The 22,259-nt window shown below is 37.6% G+C and overlaps 1 protein-coding gene across 2 annotated transcripts in view; it reads right to left on the bottom strand.

Annotated features, from left to right (window-relative positions):
- The window catches only part of ca9 (carbonic anhydrase IX), a 60,859-nt gene that overhangs the window by 6,540 nt on the left and 32,060 nt on the right, over positions 1 to 22,259 (bottom strand). For both annotated transcript variants that reach the window (XM_028804975.2, XM_051930212.1), the window contains exons 6-8: positions 16,562 to 16,628; positions 11,386 to 11,543; positions 9,113 to 9,257 (exon numbers count right to left, since the gene is read on the bottom strand). In XM_028804975.2, the coding sequence (XP_028660808.1) occupies positions 9,113 to 9,257; positions 11,386 to 11,543; positions 16,562 to 16,628 (370 nt within the window). The remainder of the gene's footprint in view (positions 1 to 9,112; positions 9,258 to 11,385; positions 11,544 to 16,561; positions 16,629 to 22,259) is intronic.

Here is a 22,259-nt window from a genome sequence, read left to right as displayed (position 1 = left end):
TCCTCAATCCATTGCTGAGGAATTTTGGCAGTATGGCAGGGTGCATTAAGCTGCTGAAAGAGGCCACTGCCACCAGGGAAAACCTTGATGTCTTGAAGGGATATACATAGTCTGCAACAATCTATAGGTAGGTGGTACATGTCAAATTAACATCCACATGAATACTAGGACCTAAGATTTCCCACCAGAACATTGCCCAGAGTATCACACTGCCTCCGTTGGCTCACCTTCCCTCCATAGTATGTCCTGCTGCCATCTCTTCCCATGTAAACAACACACACTACCGGCTGTTCACATGAATTTGAAAGAAAACGTGGTTCATCAGACCAGGCCACCTTCTTCCATTGATGTATGGTCCAGTTCTGATACTCACATGCCCATTGCAGGTGTTTTTGGCAATGGCCAGAAATCAGCATGGGCACTCTGACTGCTCTGCAGCCCCATATGCAGCAAGCTTGTTCAGCACATTGTGCCACATTGGCTCTTCTGTGAGATTGGACTAGACAGGTTAGCCTTCACTACCCATGCACATCAGTGAGCCTTGGATAGCCATGACCCTGTCACCAGTTCAGTGGCTGTCCTTCTTTGGACCACTTTTAGTAGGTACTAACCTCTACATACTGGGAACATCCCACAAGACCTGTCATTTTGGACATGCTCCGAGTACTCATCTAGCCATCCCAATTTGTCCCTTGTCAAAGTCTCTCAGATCCTTTCACTTGTAATTTTTCCTGCTTGCAGCACATCACATTTAAGAGCTGAATGTTTACTACACGCCTAATATATCCCACCCATTAATAGGTGCCATTGTGACAAAATAGTCAAAGTTATTCACTTCTCCTGCCAGTAGTTTCAATGTTGTGGCTGATCGGTGTATATTGTACAAGTATAAAAAGTCACTCAAGTATGAAACAAAGCAGAAATTCAGGTAGCGCCTGAAATTCACCTAGCAGCTAAGAAGCTGGACTTGAAATTAAAAGTTTTTAGTTTCATATCATAAGGTCAAATCACAAAATGCAACATTTGTGACTCACAAAAAATGTAGCAAGGCATACAGATGGATATAGATTATAGACTAAAGACAAATCCATTTGCACCCACGCTTTCTGCTGCGATAACAAAATCTCTCCTCTACAAGTGCCTGCAGAACAGAATAATTCATGTTGCTTTTATTCTAAGGATGACGTAAGAAGGATTTTCAATCAGATCAACATCTAAAAGCCAACTAGTTCCAAAAACTTTACTTTCAAAAACCTGTTGTGACCCACTAGCTGTTCTTTTCACTGACATTGACCTTGTACTTCATATTGGCATAGCACACCTAGATAATAAAAGCTGCTATTCCAGAGTACTATGCTCAGTATACTCTATAAGTAACTTTCTCCACGTACTCCAGATTTTCTGTCACATTCCAAAGGCTACACGTCAGGTTCAATGGTGACTCTAAACTGGCCCAGTGTGGGTGTAGGTAGACACACACCTGTGATTGTGCCCTCCTTTCCAGTGGTGAGTCCTGCTTGGCTTTGTCCCCTGAACTTAATCAAGCTGGTATGGAAATTAATGAGTCAGTACTGTATTGGATAAATATGATTTTAATAGATAAATTTTTCAGTTTTTTTATTTAATTAATGAAAATCCACTGTAGTTTCACTCTGTTATAAAGAATTTGTTTTATAAAGATGTACAGAGCAATATGATAAGAATGGCACTTCCCAAAGAGCTATGAATGAGAATTAGAATAATAGTGCCACAAAACACTTTTGACAATTCATCTTTGTGTAGTTCCCCTAACATGATGGCTAAACTTTGGATTCTGTTTGTAAGACACCATTTATCAGGTAGAATGACTTCAAGATGCTACTTTTAGAATATAAAGATTCTCCAGTTTGTAGACAAATGTCAGCTTAAAAGTGAAAACAATCAAAAATGTAGGATGTTCTTTAGTCATTTCTCAGAAAGGCTTGTCAAAGCTCAAAGGGGCTACGCCAACACAAACAATTGTGTAAATCTACACCAACAAAAAATAAACACTAGATAAAAGGGCTCAGTGCAAATAGTGGAAAACTAATATTGCATGATAATTCTGTCTCTCTTTAGTGGCCTCTGTTGCCTTGTCTATTATTTTTAAGACTCTAAAAGGAAGTAGATAGATAGATAGATAGATAGATAGATAGATAGATAGATAGATAGATAGATAGATAGATAGATAGATAGATAGATAGATAGATACTTTATTAAAAGTATCTAAGTATATTATAATATATAATATTATTATATATTATAATTATATTATTCTAAGTATATTATAAGTAAAACAGTGCGCCTGCTAATGAAGCACAAATGGAGCACAGGCACAGTAACTAGGGCGCTCATCAGGCTCCAGTTTACATAAATTGGTTATTGTCTACAGGGATTTTTCACTCACTCACTGCTGTAGCAAATTAAGACACTGGTTGGTTTGCATCTGGTTAAGTCAATGTCACATTAAACAATTTTTTGTTGTGGGGTATGTCAGATTTGTTTGCAGTTGCTGATGTCATTGCTGCACAATGTCAAATTAAACAACTGAAAAATCACAGCCTATGTCACATGTACCAGCTGAGTGCCAATGTTCCAGCAGAGTCATGCTCACCCCTTTTTTTTGACAGCCAACAGTGTGGTGCCTAATGTAGCCAGTGCTGTATGAAGGGTTAATATCCGTGGTGCATTCAACCCACGTCTTTCATTTTTCCATTCTGTTTTACCACTCAAAACATGAGAAATCAGATAGACAAGCTTCTTTTCTATTTCTGATATTTAAAAAATGCCTATTCCTTATTCCTCATCCCTACATTCTATGCATTTTACTTCTGTCTGAATGCTCATTGGCTCTCAACTCTTGCAAAGAGAGTTCATTTAGTATTTAAATAAAAATCTCTTGTGGTAAAAGAAACAAAAACTCACTGGATTCATTTCCTGTCATGTATAGACATTTACACAAGACACTGTCTTGTTCCAGCATTGCAATCAATGTCTGCTTTACCAAATTTTGGTGACTGCAGTCGCAAAGATGTGTCGGAGACAGAAATTAAACTCAAAGTTTCACAGTGTTTGGAGCATGTATATCCTCAAACTCTTCTGCAGGAATTAAGAAACAGGCAAGGGAGGTCGCTAGGTAATGACAGTGTAATGAGTTTTCCTGTGTAGAAAACATAATAAGGTGCATGATGGTGCATTTTGGTGCGTCTTTATGTGGAAATTATGCAGCATATAATATTATTAAAATATGTACTGCACTGCACTGAACAAGAGGCATCAATAGCATTGATTTTGCTGTTGTGCTATAGATTGCCTGCATTATGCAACTGCGGGAAAACATACAGGAAAAACACTGAAGTGTGAACAATGCTCTAGAGAGTAATATGCCATAGTTTAGACTCCAAAAAACCTTTAAATTCCCCTAAAAGACTATTTTTTAGTGAGTTTAGCATTTTGCAATTTGCAAAATCGACTTCAAAATAAGCTTTAGTGTCAGTTTTGCTAAACTGTATGTGAAATGAAACTGGATTATTTTGTTCATCGCCAACTTTCAGCCTTGTGGTTTTCAGACACAATAACCTTTTGGTCAATCTTTAAACCCTTCCTTCGAAGGTTCACCCATGTGTCTGTACTCACATAGCCATTGTTTAGTCCCAGGGAGGAGAATATGCAGTTTTAAACTCGGTCATCATATTTCTGAATGAGCCTGTCAGAACATTTATGACACGCATCAACTTTTTTTTTTTTCTTTAGTTGGGTGGAAAAGGCAACACCCTATGAATGCATACCTCTGTTTTTTTGTACAGGTTTATCTAAAAGTGAGGTTACTTTGTAAAGCCGCAGAACTGGCATGCCTGATGGATTTATATCTAATATATATTTACTGTACCAGCTGGTGGCAGCTAAACCAGGACTGTCTGGCTCTCTTCAGCAAAGGATCTATATCTGTGTGTTTACAGCACTTACAGGAATTATGTAGATTGGAGGGTGTGGGTATCTTAAAAAACAGTACACATTCTGATTTTACTGAAGTTCTCAGATGCCTTGTTGCTCTGGAAGTGATATTCATCCTCTGATCAAAACTAACACCACTGGTTAAAAAAAAAAAAAGAAATTCCTTTATACTCAGCCAGTTTCCACTTGCTCTCTTGGGCAAAAGCATTACTAATGATGGGATTAATAATATGTTTACAGAGCTTTATATGTATTTACTAGAATTTCAAGTTTCATGTCTATCACTAATGATCAAAAATAATTATAGAAATGAATCACTTATTTGATCTGAGAAGTCACATTTTACCTTCACAAGCAATTTACTCTTTTTAAAATCTACATCTCCTTTAATTCAACAGATGACAACAATTAAACAGGGTGACCAAATAGCACAATCAAAACAGCATGCCACATCCCCAAGACGTGATTTCAAGCCTCAAATATTTCATCAAAATACTCAATATACTCACTTCCATTCAAACATTTCACGTTGTTTGAATAGCAGCAACGAAGAATAGATAAATGAATGAATAATAAGTAATAAAAATTGCAAGAAAAGATGTTAGAAGGTATAAGTAATTCATGGATAGAAAGAAAACAAGATGATTAAATACAAAGAAATTAACAGATTATTAAAATTAATCAAATTAGCTGTGAACCACCCAATCTCACTGAGACTGCACAGGTGGTGAACCGGCTGAGGGTAGGGAAGGCTATTGGGAGATGGGTATCATCCATACTGACTGGAAAATAGGACTAGTCATCCCTATCTGGAAAGGCAAGGGTGATCGCCTGGATTGCGACAACTACAGGGGGATAACACTGCTCTCAGTGCCTGGTAAGGTCCTTGCTAGGGTCATCCTCAATAGGATCCATGATCACTTCCTCACTTACCAGCAACTGGAGCAGTGTGGTTTTGTGCGTGAGAAGTCTACCATCAACCTCATCATGGCAGTGAGGGTTGTCATTGAGCACAAATGGCAGAGTTTCTTTGCAGCCTTTGTTGATTTTGATAAAGTGTTCGAGTCAGTTGATTGAGCTGCCGTGTGGGACATCCTGAAACTTCGCTTAAGTTGCTGGATATCATGGCCGGCCTGTACACTGTTACTGTGAGTTCTGTGCAGAGTGAAGGCAGAACCTTCTTTGTTTTTCCCAGTCGATTTTGAGGTTTGTCAGGAGTGTGTTCTTGCTCCCACTCTATTCAATGCTAGTATGGACTGGGTGTTGTGCAGGGTTGTGGGGTCTAGCGACTGGATTCCTTCAGTACTGTGTCTCTTCAAAGAATCCCTGGGTACCACTGGTTTAACTTTGTGTCAAACTAGTAGTTGCTCATGGAGTCCTGAATGAGGCACATTACCTGCATTTTGAGGGAGCATCAGTTACAACACTATGGATATGTGTCATGATTCCCCAAGGGTAGTCCGGCTTGCTGGATTCTCATTGCTTGGGACCAGAGTGGCTGGATCAGGCCTAGGGGACGCCCACATAATGCCTGGCTGCGGTATTTCTGGTGAGTGGGACTGGACCCCGTGACTGCCTTGGGGGTTGCCAAACGGAATCCCAAGCTGTTTTTCGTCATGTGGTGAGTGCAGCAACGTGCTGTACCAGTGCGTGCTCCCCAACCTGACCTGAAAATTAACAAGGTGAGTGTGATGGTGCAGAGGTTTGGTGGATCAAAAATCCTTGGTTCAAATCCTGCACCTGTTCACTTTCTTTTTGTATCTTCCCATTCTTACCATACTTTTTTATTTACTCCTTTTTCCTCTGTCATCATAAAGATGTGCCTGTTAATTAGTAATTCCAAAGTGGCCCAATGTGTGTTTGAATGAGTGAGTCAGTCAGTAAGTGAGCCCTATAATGACTTTCTGTGAAAATGGGTTTGAGAATGTTTGACGGGATTAATGACTGAATGAGTACTGAAAGGAAGGATGAATTAATGACTAACAAAAGAAAGAAGGAGTGAATGATTCAATTAAATTATTTATTCATTCAGTTATTTTTTAATCCAATTAGTCTAGTGCAAGACTGTGCCTATACAATCCTATCAGGCACAGGTCAGGATCCAACCCATGACAGGATGCCATTCCATTGCAGGGTATATTTTGTCATAAAGAGCCAATCGAGAGACAACATAGCCTTCATGTTTTTGGTATCTGGGAGAAAACAGGATTAGCTGTGGACACAGGAAGAACATGTAAACTCCACAGACTGGATTTGAACCCTGGCCTCTGGAACAATAAAGTAATCAGTCCTACCATTTCACACTCAAAAACATTAACAATGAACAACATAAAAGTACAAATGAATAAAGGAATGATTCATAAATTATCACTAAACAAATATAATAAATAAATAATAAATATTGAATTAATAACGGCTAAAAAGCTATGGCATATGTTACAGGAATTAATAAATAAGGAAGGAAGGAGGCATTATTGATTAATATTTAAAATTAACATAATAATGAATTACTCATATTGCCTATTTTATGTAGCATCTTTCCATATACCACCTCTAAGCACTTCACATGTACAGTTTGTACTAAACCATCATATAACAACTTAGATGGAGCCAGTTGTAGAACTGAAACAGTAACTCAGTGCTTCATAGTCCAGTCTCTTAGTTACTAGGTTATACTATTTGCCTTTTATTGTCTTTATATCTTAATGAATTATAAATTTAGGAAATACAGTATAATATGCAAAATTAATGAAAAATCTGTAAAATTAATCAATGCACCACTAATGAATGAAATGAATAAAATAACGAAATGTTGGATGTATCAATATATGATGAAAGGATGGATGGACGGATGGATGGATGAATGAATGAATGAAATATTGGATTAAAAAATGAATAAAACAATAAAAATGACTCATGGCTAAAATGAATGAATGATGCTTAAATTTAGTTAGATGGAATACCCTCTGGGTAGAGGGATACAGTCTGATTGTCGGCCAGGTCTATCTGATCCCCCTGTGTATGTCTTAAAAGTTCCTGCTGAGGTGGTGCTGTGGTTGAGGATTGGAAGAGGAATGCTGGAAAACCAAACACTGAAGGAAGGGTTAACTCAAGCAGCACTGGTTAAAACGCTGATGGAGAGAGAGAAAGGCAGACAGACACAAGTTAAAAGCCTCTATACCTGGATCTGTTGAGGCTGAACTTCTATCAAATTCAGTTATTATGGAAAGCCACAAATGACAAGAAAAGGTTGCCTTAAACATTTGTTAAAGTTGTGCAGTTTGGTTGGGTCAGCAATAATATTTAGTTATTCTCACTAGGCATATTGTCTAGGATTCAAATCAGCAATTCTACAAATATGAATCATGCTTTATTCATTGTAAGCAGAAAACACCATTCTAGTGACTTGTGTAATTAGGCTAAATAAAGTCCATTGGATCCATGCACCATACGTCATCAAACATCTCAGTCACCATTTCAGGCCTTTAATATTTTCCTCATCACTTCCGTCACCAATCATTGTCACAGTGTTTTCATGGGTTTTCTGCAGGCGCTCTGCATTCCTTTCATGTCTCAAACACATGCACATTAGAATAGTTGGCAACTTTAAATTGGCTCCATATATGAGTGTGTATGATAAACTGGGCTGGTTCCTGCTTTCTGTCTATTGCTGTTAGAACAGACTTAGCCTCCCATCCACCTTGTGATGGAAAAAGCAAGATCATATAATGAAGGGCCGTATTGAATACACCAGGGGCTCCCAAGAAGGGAAATACCTGCAATTAAGAACCTACTAGGAGCAATACCAACAGGAAGTCAGCAGGAAAATGGGATTGAGTTTGGAATCTCTTGAAGACAGTGTAGCCTAGTAATACTTCCTCCAATCTCACCACCTCAGTCTTTTGTAACCACAGACCAGCATTAGACAGTATTTATTTGTGTACCCTACTACATGCGCCTCTAGTTTACTCTCCTTGCTTTAAGCCTGTAATCAGACACAGGCACACCCTCTATTACAAACGCCTGCTGTGTTTCTCTCAACAAAGCTAACCAAACCACCATTTAACCTTCAATTAATGGGATGATTAAAGCATTTTAATTGTTAAAACAACTGAGGCAAGCAGCTTTAGTCTTGTGGAGCCACACATGCAGTGGTTAGCATGAAATTTCCTGAGCTCAGAGCCCTTTGCTGAGGACAGGAGCAGGTTTTGGAGGCTGCAATGTATGCAATCAGGCAAATGAAGGTGTGGGATTGCAGATTGATGGAAAATTCCAGTCTATTAATTTGATTATTAAGTTAATGACACACTCAGGTTACATCTTCTTTAAAGATCTGGGTACAGTTTACTTTACAAAATGAAATCTGCCCTGCTTATCCTAATGAAGGTCATGATGACAACAAGATACATCACACACTTATTTTGTACCAGTAACATATTTCATCCCTCCCTATGGGATCTCCATGCTTACTGCTAGATAAAATCAACCCAACTGTCATGGAATCACCTGCAAGGAGGACATGCTTGTATGCTTACATTGAGCGATTAGAGCACACCATTATTATCATATACTAAAACCATTTCAACTGGCTCCACTATAAAGTAGCATCGCTACTGTAACTGTGCTCTCCGATTGCCAAACATCCTGTCCTGTCACTCTTTTTATTACACACTGAACTTCTGTTCAAGAGAATTCAAATAATATTATTCAGGAGTTCCGAAATGGAGGAAATAAGCAGGAGTCGGTGATACAAAATGTTGTCACAAGTTTGATTCTGAAGACATGTGCTTATATGCTTTCTCTCCTATCTGCTGACTCCAAGTGACAGAACTTGCATTACAATATCGAATAAGTCTTTGACACAACACATTAAGATGCATGTAAAAGTTACACATGAGGAGATACAAGAAAAAAACCCAACAAGTATGTTGCTTGTATGGCTATCTTGCAGCACCAGCAATCACATTCTAAAATAGAATGAAGTATTTGAAAGACTGTTACAAAAGACTTCTTTTCTGAGTCAGGTAATCAGAACTTCGTTGACAATAAAACTCTTTCAGACAGTGACAATCACCAGGATAACTACTGTGTATGCAGAGAGTAAGTGAAGAGATGTGGACATTGAGGCTGTTGTTCTTACCTTTGCTAAAGCCGTTAGGTGATATGTCAGAGGACATCTTAAAAGAAGATAGTACTTCCCTGCCAAACAGCAACTGAGGGGCCCTGAAATTTTTGGTCAGTAGTTCATTCTGTCCAATTTTCAGAGTTTCCTCCAGTGCAGCCATCTATGAACAAAGCACACACAGAAATGAAAATGTAGAAATTGGCATATGCAAATGTTGCACTTGCTGGACTACTGCCAACAACACTGCTTGTTTCTGTCCCAGAGAATTCTTTCAAGAGCTGCTGCTATTGATGCATACAGGGAACAAGATGAGGTATCAGTTAATCAAACGTTACTTGGTACAGTGACTTTCTTGATAAGCAGAGGCAGACTTGCCATGTGATCTTGAAACACCACAAACAGGTGTCCTTGACTTTTGAAGCCTTGAGACAGACTGACATTCAAGCTAGATTGCAGCAGAAGATACCACATTGATCTGGTTCACACCTGAACTGGATGGAATTGTTCGGTTTCTTTTTTCCCTTGTGCTCTTTAATTTTATATATAGTATATAAACATAAAAAGTGATAGCAATGAGCACCCTAAAAACAACAGTGTTATCAAGTGTTTCATCCCTGATATTTTTTAGTTAAGACAATTCTTCTCTTATACCAAACTTTACAATTAGTTTTATTTATTTATTTCATTATTTGACATTTTTATCCAACTAACACATATCATATATACTAAGTTAAGTTAATATTTGTATATAAGTAATATCTAACCATATTGCGGAATTGTTTTGTACCCTATTTTGTGAAGGCAAGGGGAAATGGATTCAAATCTGTATTGCAATTGTTTTGTTGTGATATTTTATTGATACTATCATTTTGAATTGAGCAGACTGCTAAGTTGTGAATGGGATGACACAGACTATGTGGTCCAACCAATCAAGATGATCAGCACTTGGCTTAGAACTTGGATCTTACAGGTAAATAAATTCCTAGACTATTAATGAAGTAGAAGTGTGGAAAGCATGAAGTAGCTTTTAAATGGTAATGTCTGGATTAACTGTACTATAGAGAGTAATAAGGAAATATTTCTAATTCAAAAAAGGAAACAGTGATATGATTTAGCATGCATAGAAAATAAATCATAGTAGTTGGCATTGCTGTCCGAAGACTGGTCTGGGGGACCCAGCCTGTTCATTCTGTGTGTGGGTCTGCAGCATCTCTGGATGTCTGTGTGGATTGCTATGCAATCTTGTTTTGCTAGGACTTCCCAAAGACATGCATGTTAGGTGAGTTATCAAGTCAAGATTAGCTGGTGTGAAGGAGTGCGAGTGTGGGCATAAGTGTGTGTCTTGTGATGAACTGATGCCCTGTTCCATCTTGCATGTGATTCTACCAGAATAGGTTAAGGAATTTCAGTAACCCTGAGATTTGTTCCAGTAATGATCAATATATAAGCAATTTATCAATACACTGATAACAAGCATTGATTTTTTTTCTGCATTTTTAAGGATATACATTTTTGAACATTTAGACCAGCTGCTTTTTTAAGCAAAAACACTGACATATTCCAACTGTTCAAGTCTTTTTAAAGTTTAACTTTACAGTCCAATAGGCAACTGTAAAGCAGTTTTCCTTGTTTATATGAATTTAATGTCTCAATAATTTTGTCATTGAAATTACATTAACTGAGTAATTTGTGCATTTTATGGGTATTTAATTTATTTATTATACACTGCCTTTTCCAGAATAAGCTCATCCTATTGCGTACACTAAACATGAGTTCTGTACAACTATTTAATTTCACAGAACTGCATTCTTCCCTTATGAATCCCCCACTATGATCATTATCAAACAATTTTTGAAATGAGGAAGTTCTTGTCCAACATACTAATAAGACAATATACAAAGAGCAATGCAGAGAAGCCCAAATACTCATCAGGTCTGTTCAATACAAATTGCTCATAATTTAGAAAAAGTGTAATAGCAAAATTAACCCGCGTAGACTAATTATTTAAACTAAGATTCACAGATCACTCTAAATTTGCAGACAGAATGTAAAATATTAAAACAGGAAACTGAGACTAATGATGCAGTCATATTACCAACAAGAATTAGCCTCTGTAGCTACAACAAAAGCTTACAGCACTGTAGCACTCCGTGGACTGGGCAAAACTGATGCAAATCGTTCATAAAGTCATTCTATAAAACGATCTTGACAGATTATTAAAATGAATAAACCAGTAATTATTTGTCAGATCGGATTATGAAGGCACAAATTTAACTTTGTTTACTGACCTGTTTCCTTGAAACTTTGATGGTATCATTAAAAACGGTCCAGTTAACTGTCTGGAAGCAAGGAGGAGTTGTGAGTGATCCATTATAGCGAAAGAAACGCTCAAGGTTGGACGGTAAGAGGAACCTGATATTAAAGCCGTCAATTTCTATGTCAGATTCTGCAAAATACATTAATAGAGAAACAGTTACTGGTATTGCTTTGTTCAAAGTGAACATGTCTGTTTAATGACAGCTCCTCAGTAATGTGCCACAGACAGAATTTGAAAGAGTGACTTGATATGGATAGATTCTTTTCTCAACTGTAATGTCAGGTCATTCTATCCACAGCACTTACCAACTTTTCAGAGACCGTAGATGAAAAATTTTTAAACAACTTATTTTGAAACACTACAGTAGGTTTATGATATGGTTTTTTTAACTTGTGATGCCTAAGATGAGTAATAGTGTAAACTGAAGAAATGTTTGGTTACTTTGCTATATATGAGGAATATATACTGTAGGTACAACTTTACGGTAGAACTTTGTTTGCTGTTGGGCTAACCTTTGAGTAACAAGTACAAACTACAAAGCAGTAGGTTCCTCTGGAGTTATGTTTTATACCTCTCATGGATTATGTGAATATGGGTGATTTTCTGTGGGGTTTTCTATCTTTGCTGAGATGTTCTGGTTTTTAGGTGTCGGAGATATGCAAAATGAAACATGTAGACAAGAACAGAAAGCTACTGCATTGTAATTGGACTGTTTAGCCAGAGGCTACTGCCCAAAACTCTGATCAATATCAGCAAGGACATACAGTCATAAAAAAATGCCAAATTATAAAACACTGCCACATAAGTATAAAATTGTTAAAAATTCTAGGGAGTTCACTGTAGGAAATGTGACGTAGCATCTCTCAACTGGATAGAGATGTGGACTGTGGACACAGATGACACTAAAGAAACAAGTAAATGAGTGGAGTATTACAGCTGGTACTTAACATGGAGGATCGTGATGGGTAGGTCAAGGGAAAACATGGATGTGCTAGAGAAGAGGGGAATTGATGTACCTTGTGTGCAGGAAGCAAGGTGGAAGTCAGCACATGCTAGGCAATGGTTTTAAATGACATTATTGTGAATTGTATGGAATGGTTTTAAATTATATTAGTGTGAATCATGAAGCAACAGAGGGACTAGTGATGAAAGTTAGTGATAGAGGAGTTAATGTATGATTATTATAGAACAATGAAATGTAATACTTGCATGTTCACTTCAGATGGGATATTAGGAAGAAGAAAAGAAAGCATTTAGAGAGGAGCTGGAAGCAGATGTGAAGGTGGGTGGTAAGGGATGGAGAGAGAATTGTCTGAATATGAATAGAAGAGTGGAAGAAGAGAGTAATGGGTGTAAGAAATGAACATAATGGATGTGAACATGGAAAAAGAAACCTATAGGAAGAATATGTTTTTAGAAATGGCACAGAACTTTAGGCTAGCATGTACAAATGCCTACTTTTGGAAACCAAATCATTATCAAATAACCTATGAGAGTGGAATTCAAAGTCAAATAACATTCTGATGAGAAGAACTGAAAGAAGGTTTGCAATGAATTATAAAGTAATACAGTTCACTACAGCACAGTCTTCTGGTTAAGAACTTGAAAATGAAAGAAGAGATGTCTAATGAGAAGTGTGGAAATCCGAGAATCAACATGTGGTGTATGAAGGGGGAAAAGAGAGAGTAGTTTATAGATTATATAAGAGAGAAACTGAATCAATCATGAATTTTCTGAGGGAACAGAGAGGAATACATCTGGAGAGAAATGTGAATGTTTCATGCTTAGACAGAGCACAGACAGTGTTGAGAAGAGCAAGTGAATATGGTCTGCTACAGGGGATGAAATTCAAGAAGCACTGAAGCAGAAGTCAAACACATTTAAGGACTGGAAAGTGAGGCATTTAAAATGATCAAAAGAAAGAAAAAAATCCAGAAAGAGTCTGTAATGAAAGATGGCAAAAGAAATATCCAGCAAAATAAGAGCTATATAGATTAGATGGAGGATGTATTACAAGCAACAGTTAAAAACAGTGAAAGACAAGGGCACAGATAGAAATTTATTTGACCACAGGGGGCATTTGGCAGAAAAAGAAAATTTGGCATCTTGACATAGCAGGAAATATAGAAGGACCAGCTATCAACTAGAAATGAACTGGGCCTTAAGCAAGATGCAGGTAGGAAGGCAGGATACACACCTGGTCCATGAAGGTGCAGATTAAAATGGAGAGAGCACCAGGGAATAAGGGATGAATTGCTCTTGGAATTGATTAAAGTGGTATGAGATCAGAAAAAGATTCCTGATGTTGGTAGAAAGAGAGAGCTGATCTCTTTATTTAAAAACAAAGGAAATGTACTGGATTATGGAAACTATCATGGAGATAAGCTAATGAAACACTTGATGGTAGTAAATAAAAAGAGTAATAGATGATAAAGTAAGAGAACTTATGTGAATAAATGATAAATGGTATAGGTTCATTAAAGGTAGCTGCAATATTTAGTGTTTGGCAGCCTTAGAAGAAAAGGTTAAATGGAAATGAAAAGCTATATTTCTAGGTGTGGAAAAGATCTACAATTGAGTCCAAAGATAAGATTTTCATGTCTAAGGAAAAGGAAAATTCCAACATTAATACTGCTGTTGGAAATGATGTCGGCAGGTTTGGTAACAACAGTGTGAAATGCATTAGGAAACACAGAAATGTTTATTGCAGAAATAGGTTATTATCAGGGTTTGTCTTGTAGCCCTTTTTCTCTTTGTCCTTGAGATGAATGTGCTTTCTGAATGCATTGGGGTGGAGTATTCTGGGAATTGTTACATGGTAGGGTAGTATGTTATGAAAGGACACTAAATAAAATTAAGGTAAAGATCTATTTAATAATGTTATGGCCAGAGCCGATGTACAGTGCAGAGACATGGGCACTGAGGGAAAGAGTGGAAGAGAAGCTTGAAATAACTTTAATGAAATTGCCCAGGTGGATTTTAGACTGTCCCAGAGGGAGACATTGGAGAGGAGGTTTTGAACAGGGCAGGACAGATAAAGATCAGTGAGAACATTAAAGAAGCTACATTAAGATGGCATGGGCATGTAGTGAGAAGAAACAAGCAGGAAATGATTGAGAGAGTCTGGACAAGGCCTGGAACCAGAAGTACGGTAAGTTTACAGGCGTTTTTTCTATGTTCAGATGGGATACTGCCTGAGCCTTTAGATCTTATCATATACAGTAATAAAAATTAATACAATATATAATGTGAAAATGCATAAGTGCTTTTTCACAGCAATTGCACCTTTGTTTCATTAACAGATACAGGGCTTAATATGTGTACTTTGAACATTCTCCTTGTCGTCATGAGTGTTTATTCAAGGGATTCCAGTTTCCCACAGAGCTGTTTTATGCTGATTGGTAACTCAGTATGACTGAGAGTGGGTGTGTGTGTGTATTAACATTCCCTGCGATGAAGTGGCATTTCACTGAGGGCCTGGTTACTGCTTTTCATCCATTGTTGCTGGGATGTGTTCCAGTTCTCTGCAATCCAGTGCAGGATAAGCAGGTTTAGGAAATTGATAGATGAGTGGAACAATGAAATAGAAAAGGTTTTAAAATCATTAATCAAAATAAGTAAGGAGTGCTTGAATATCAGAAAGATTAAGTTGCGATTTTCAGTTCTGCTTTCAACAAGCAGGATGGAGTACAGAATACGAAGATTACTTTGCTACTTCATTCTATTCATTATAAGACGCTCCTCCCCAATGTTGCCCTTCTCACAATAGCACATTGTGTAACTATTCTAGAAATCTTGACTGAATGGTTACTAAATACACTTGAGCTGCCTTTTCATGTGCATGCAACTAAAGCTGGTAAATTGGGTTACAAATGAAAAACAATAGAAGGCTGTGTGCTTTTTTTCAATTTTGCTTGATCATTCTGATAATTTTCTTCTTTGTTTCATTCATGTAATTGCTTTAGCTATACATCAGCATTTATTTCATGTAACTGTATAAATAAAAAGTATAATGCCAGGTAAAGAAACACAAAATCGTATATTTTAAAATGAAACATCTGAAATGTATATATAGAATGGAGATTGGATATTGATTTTAAATAGAAACATAATTGTTCTTTCTTTATGGCACTTTAAGTCTACTTTAGGGTTTCTATCAAGCTCTTGTTTGTCTGGAATTATTATTATATGAAAGGCTTTCTCACATACTGCTATATTAATTTACTGAATTAATTCAGTTTTCTCAGTTACAAAGATGAGGCCTAAACATCATCCTTTATTTTGGAGACTTCAATTATTGTAGCAAATTGCCCTACTTCTACACAATGTTGAAAGTCTTTAGACAACACATGAGCTCTTACTGATTGATGTTCATACCTCTTTCTATTAAGTTGACTATATTCATCATACAGTAGGAAAAAAAAATATATTTAAATAGAAGGTTACATGGAAATACACTTGCCCCATTCAAACAAAGAAAGTTTGCATGTAAACATTAAAAAATCTGCCTCATGCTGTGATTCCACTTTTCCCATATTCTGAGCACATCTACGCTCCACGATCTAAATTTTTTCTTCTGTTATTCAAGGACAGTTCAGAATTTCAAAAAAGCAAAAAATAAAAAAAATACATAAATAAAATAAAATAAAAAATAAAGTAACAAATCCTTGATTACTTTTATTCCTAGTCTTTTCATTTCAAAATATTTTTATGAATGAAGACATGGTGCTGTAGGTGCTCTTTTCCTGCACTGAACATAAAATGATGACAAACCAGAAGTATCTAAAAACATTAAAAATGCTTTGAAGAAAATGAGCATTTTTTAATTGTCCAGATGATTTATTTAAAATCTTTTTTGAAAAAAGGAATGTTTAAGGTCACTTTCAGAAAAAAAAAAAAAAATTGTATTCACAAAAATAAAATTTCCAATGAGCTCTTGTTCAGAATCCTAGGGTTCTTACGTGTCAGAATTTACCATATTTGACAACAATTGTTTGATCCATTTATGAGTTATGCGTAAAATGATGACAGTACAGTTATATCTAGGCTAGCCTAATCTGAAATTGTACTTTCTACTGAAAGTTTCAGTTTCATCTATACAGACATTGTGCTTATATTGGAGTTATGGCAAGGAAGGACATACTCACCTTCAGAACTGACATCTGCCAGAGAAGAAAGAATATTATTATACTCTGCATTTTCCTGACGACCAATCTGCAAGACAACAAAGTCATTTTAATTAATTTTTTTCAAAGTGCTTCTTTATTGGAAAGAATGTGGAGTTCTTAACATTTTAATATGCTGACTAAATCAAAGATAACAAAATTTAAAAAGTTAACAAATAATTCAAAGCCAGACTAAAAGAAATGATCTATACTCTCAATAAACTTGTTCCATAGCAGGGTTGTGGGGAGTAAAGCCAAGACAACGGTCCCATTGCAGTACAGGCTCATGCATGTATCCACTGAACCAGCTAATCTAATATGTGCAGGACATATGCAGTACATTTTGCGGTACAGAAAGAAACTGAAGTGGAGAAAAATGCTATAATGACATAAGGTGAATAAGCAAAATCTACACAGATCAGGAATTGAATCTGGAGCCTTCTCATTGTAAGAAAGCTACACAATTAGAAGCTATTGTGCTGTGCTTCTAAAAGTGTAAAATGGTTATATAAAAAAGACCTAATGTGGTCTAATTAAAATTCTGGCACTACACAACCATTTTCTAGGAATCTGAATCATGACCTTCCCAACTAAATAGAATGAGACAGCACTTAATAGTGCTAACATCATCATAAAAGTATGTCTACACAGACACATTGTCCACAAACATAATACCTTATATGGCCCCACCCTTTGCTTCCTGTCTTACAAGGGATTAAAACATGGTATGATGAAGTCCTGCAAAAGATCGTGAGATAAAATGGAGCACCACATTATGTAAGCTACTATGAAACAGTATGTCCTGTACCAGTACAGGGTGCCACAGAAGAGCAATAGGTCAGGACAGCAGGCACATGAATAAGCAAGATATGGTCTGGACAGAAGTACCTAATGGTCCCTTAGGACTCTAGAGGGCTGCTGCCTAGAATCTAATGAGAGAGAGAGGGAGAGGGAGAGGGAGGGAGAGAGAGAGAGAGAATTACAGCAGTCAATGAGTCACATGACCTACAGGCACATGGACAGTTACAAAAACATCACTGTTATAAATATAGTGGCTAACATGTATCCTGGGTGGATATCTTGCCTTTTAATGGTATCTGAAGGCTCAGGGATACAGAGACACCAAACACCTTTCATATCTGCAATAACAGTTTGTGGCTTGGTTAGAAGTGACCCTGGCACAGGTGGCGCAGTGGTAGTGCTACTGCTTTGCAGTAAGGAGACCGTGGAAGATTGTGGGTTCACTTCCCGGTTCCTCCCTGTGTGGATAGCGCTTTGAGTACTGAGAAAAGTGCTATATAAATGTAATGTATTATTATTATTATTTAAAGCCATCTAGCTCAGCTGATGGGAGGAAGATGCCAGGGTCAAGAAAGTGTTTAAAAGAGAGAGACATGCAATGTGAAAAGGGTAATTGAGGTACTGGAAATATGTACAATTAGATCAGCCACCCCTACATGACAGATAATGCCATATGTAAAAGCCCAGAAAGGCTGTAGGATTATAATTAGCCTCTGCTTTGTTTATAATTTATTTATCTCAGTGTGCATTCTCATTTTTTATTTTTTTCAACAAGCATTACATTTTTGTGGCCCTATGAGCCTGTGTTTTTCTCTATAAGAAATCTGATCTTACTCCAGTATTACATGCATGTTACATTAACTGGCAAGTTTAAACAATCTGCTTGTGAATGTGAGTATGTATTGTTGTGGATGGCCAGGGTCCTTGCCTGGCCGGGACACCTCCACACTGGAAGGAGCAGGAGAGGAGATGTGGCCGGAATATTACCTCCCCAGGACGCTAGATGGTAGGGCTTCATGGGAGTTGGAGTTTGGTGCAGCCCTGTTGGGAATCCGTGGGCACTGCCAGGGGGCACTACAACTGTTGCGGAGCACTCGAGAGCAGCTCTTCTGCCACACCCGGAAGTGCTGCCGGAATTACGTTATCAGACACCTTGAGCACTTCCGGGTGCCTTATATAAGGGATCAGCAGACACCACTCAGAGAGCTAGAGTCAGGAGGAAAAAGACGAAGTCTGAGGAGGAAGTGGAGGTGGATGGATTGGCGGCAAAGAAGAGACTGTGCTGTGTTGGTATACTGTGCACAAAACTGTAAATAAACTGGGTGTTGTGTGTTGAACCTGTGTTCTGCCTGTCTGTGTTGGAAGTTACAGCGGCTGTACTCACCCGGACTTCATATTGTTCATGTGTGTTTCTTGTGATGGTCCCATAAAAGAGTTGGTTCCTGCCTAGTGTCTGATGCCTTAAAAGTCTTCCCCACCCACAAACCCAAAATGGATATTATAGGTTTGATAATAGATGAATCAATGGAACTTATAAACTGTCATACTTATAAACCTAGCCTTTGCTGTTTTGAAACCTACTGTATATGGACATCTTTCAGTCTTAGTGTTTATGCTGAAATCAAGATTTTCAAGAACAACGTCCTGAGCACTCATCTGTATGGATCAGAATGCTGGAAAAAATTGAGGAATTCTAGACCAAACACCTGTGACCCATCATGAAGATTTTCTGGCCAAACAGTCTTAAATGATGAGTTTTGGTGGAGGACAGGAATGGCAGCTTTCTCAGAAACTGTCAGGGCTGGGAGATGGACAGAGTTTGGACATGTATGCTGAATGTCCCTTAGTTCACTACTCAGGATATCTCTAAGATGAACACTGCAAGGGAAAGGAAACAGCATAGGACCTAAACATATGTGGTTTAGGACTGTGGAAAAACACAACAATGGGGCTCATTTGTCATTGTCCCATTTACCAGATGGCACAATGAGAACTCAGAAAATAAGACAGAGTGAGGGAGAGAGAGGTTGAGAACATGTAACAAACCTGCTGAGGCTTTCATGGATAGAAACATTACAAATGTATTGAGACAGGATGCTTACCTCAAAAAAAGATCTAGGATCAGCAAATACAGTATGTAGTGTCCAATCATTTCAGTTTAATTAAAAAATGCTTCATTGCCAAAGTATTAGAATATCTGAATTTTTTCAGGTAAGGAATACAGAAGTTTCAAGGAAAGATTGTTGCTGTGCTTGGCTCTGGATAGTGCTGCATATTGATTAATATGCGTAAGTAAGAATTTCACTACTCTGAAAGCTGCAGCAATTCCTGGCTATACTTTTGCAGACAACCAGTCATAAAAGAGTAAAAGAGTGTTTCAAAAAGGTGTATAGCAGAATTTACTTCTTGTTGTAGTTAATGCAAATTATGACCTACTACAAGATGAGCAGCTGCAATAAGAAATGGAATGCAAATAATAGACACTTACAGACTGGAAAACCATTGGCTAGTTTGGTCAATCCAATCTCCTAGTGATCTTTGTGGAAGTGACGGTGATACTCATGAGGAACAAGTACTGGTAGAGCAACGGCGAATGTGTGCACTGTTCACAAACAGATGTGTACTTTCATAACAAGGGTATGTATCAAAGAACAGACTTTTACTGAACAACAAAACTTCACGCTACAAAATAATGGAACTCCTGGAATGGTTCTAGAAACTTGTAATCTAAAACCTGGCCACTCAGTGTAAATGTATGCAAATACAGTATACAGTAAATATCTTTGCATGATACAAATGTAATAAACAGTCATGTGCTCCCTGGAACTTTATTCCAACTCTATTATTTTTGTTCAACTTACCTTAATATTCCTTTCATGTAATCAATCCCCCCTCTTCTTTTTAGACTACAGCCAAATTTGGCTCTGTCTTCTATCATCAATAATTTTTCAGGTATGCTGATAGTGGCAGCCCCCCTGTGTTTCTGCCTTAAAAGGAATAGTCAAAGCCTGAGTTATCGGTGAAGACATTATGCATGTGCATATGTATGTACAGTATGGGTGAGTGTTTGTTTATCTTACCCTCCTTTTCACCAAAGTAGCTTTTATTTTGGTTTTGCCTTCCTATATTAGGTGTATGTTTTCTAATAATATTAGGACTTCTGGAAACTGTTAATTTGAAAAAGTAGTGTACATAAATTTCAAGAAATGTTTTTGCTTTGGTATTAGATTTCAGGAGTGAGGATTATAAGCTTAGAAATGAATTTATGTCTTCTTCTTTTGGCTGCTCCTGTTAGTGGATCATCATCTTTCTGTCCTCTTAGGCCTTCCCCTTTTTCTCTTCCCTGGCAGCTCTATCCTTAGCATCCTTCTCCCAATATACCCAGCATCTCTCCTCTGCATATGTCCAAACCAACACAATCTCGCCTCTCTGACTTTGTCTCCCAACCGTCCATCTTAAGCTGACCCTCTAATGTCCTCATTTCTAATCCTCTCCATCCTCCAGGTTCACAAAGACGCAATGCAACTCCTTCTGGCCTTCTCTAAACTTCTCCATCAACACCTTCAGAGCAAACATCACATCTGTGGTGCTCTTTCTTGGCATGAAACCATACTGCTACTCACTAATCATCACCTCCCTTCTAAACCTAACTTCCACTACTCTTTCCCATAACTTCATGCTGTGGCTCATCAATTGTTTCCCCCTGTAGTTACTGCAGTCCTGCACATCCCCCTTATTCTTAAATATCGGCACCAGTACACTTCTTCTCCACTCCTCAGGTATCCTCTCACTTTCCAAGATTCCATTAAACAATCTGGTTAAAACCTCCACTGCCATCTCTCCTAAACACCTCCATGTTTCCACAGGTATGTCATCTGGACCAACAGCCTTTCCATTTTTCATCCTCTTCATAGCTGTCCTTACTTCCTCCTTGCTAAACCATTGCACTTCCTGATTCACTATCTCCACATCATTCAACCTCTTCTCTCTCTCGTTCTCTTCATTCATACATTCTGTAAATTATTGGGTTTGAGTTTTTGTTTGAGCCTTTTGAGTTTTTTTATTCTGTATTCTGAGTTTTGCTCTTTTCTATTTAATTCCAATTTTAAATTTTTTTTTAGCTTTTTTGTTGATTCATTATGCTTATTTTTTGTTTCAAATTCACACTTCTAGCATTTTCCTAATTGGTAGTATCCACCTTAATAAAAGGGGAAGTGTCTATGCATATATACATAAATGTTTAGTTTGCTGTTTCTATATTGTACAACAGATGGTGCATCACAAACATTACCACTGCTTTTATGAATGTCATACCAAATGGTACATAACAGATTGGCTTTCTTTTGGAACGACAAATGCAATTTTATTATTACATGCATTACAAAATACATTTCAATAGATGGTGCCCCACATATATTAATGCTGAGGTCTACGTTAATCACTTAGATTTCAAGGTTATTATTGTCATCACTGGGAACAAGGTAGAAACTGATCCTGCATGGGGTGCCAGACCATCACAGGGCTCACTCATGGACACAACCATTCATATGGGGCCAACTTCCAGCCAGGATCTGTGCACAACAAACCATCATCAGCTAATGTGGTATTGTTTAACCCAAGATCTCTTAATGGCAAAGCATTGGTGCCATCAGAATTCATTACAGATTCTGACCTTGATGTGATATGCATAACAGAAACCTGGCAAAAACCAAATGGGGTGGGGGGTTGGGGGCACCATCCGGATATGTTTACTTCTCAGAGGCTCGTAGCTCAAGACTAGGAGGAGGGTCGCAGTAATTGCTAGGTAAGAGTTAAACAGAGTAAGAGTAAGAGTTGGTGTCTATCATCCACCAAAACACAATGGGTCTTTCTTATCTGA

This window comes from Erpetoichthys calabaricus, chromosome 7 (genome assembly GCF_900747795.2).
Source record: "Erpetoichthys calabaricus chromosome 7, fErpCal1.3, whole genome shotgun sequence".
In the NCBI taxonomy this organism is placed as follows: Eukaryota; Metazoa; Chordata; class Cladistia; order Polypteriformes; family Polypteridae; genus Erpetoichthys; species Erpetoichthys calabaricus.
The sequence above is the reverse complement of the archived record's forward strand: the minus strand, read 5'-3'. Positions and strand labels throughout refer to the sequence as shown.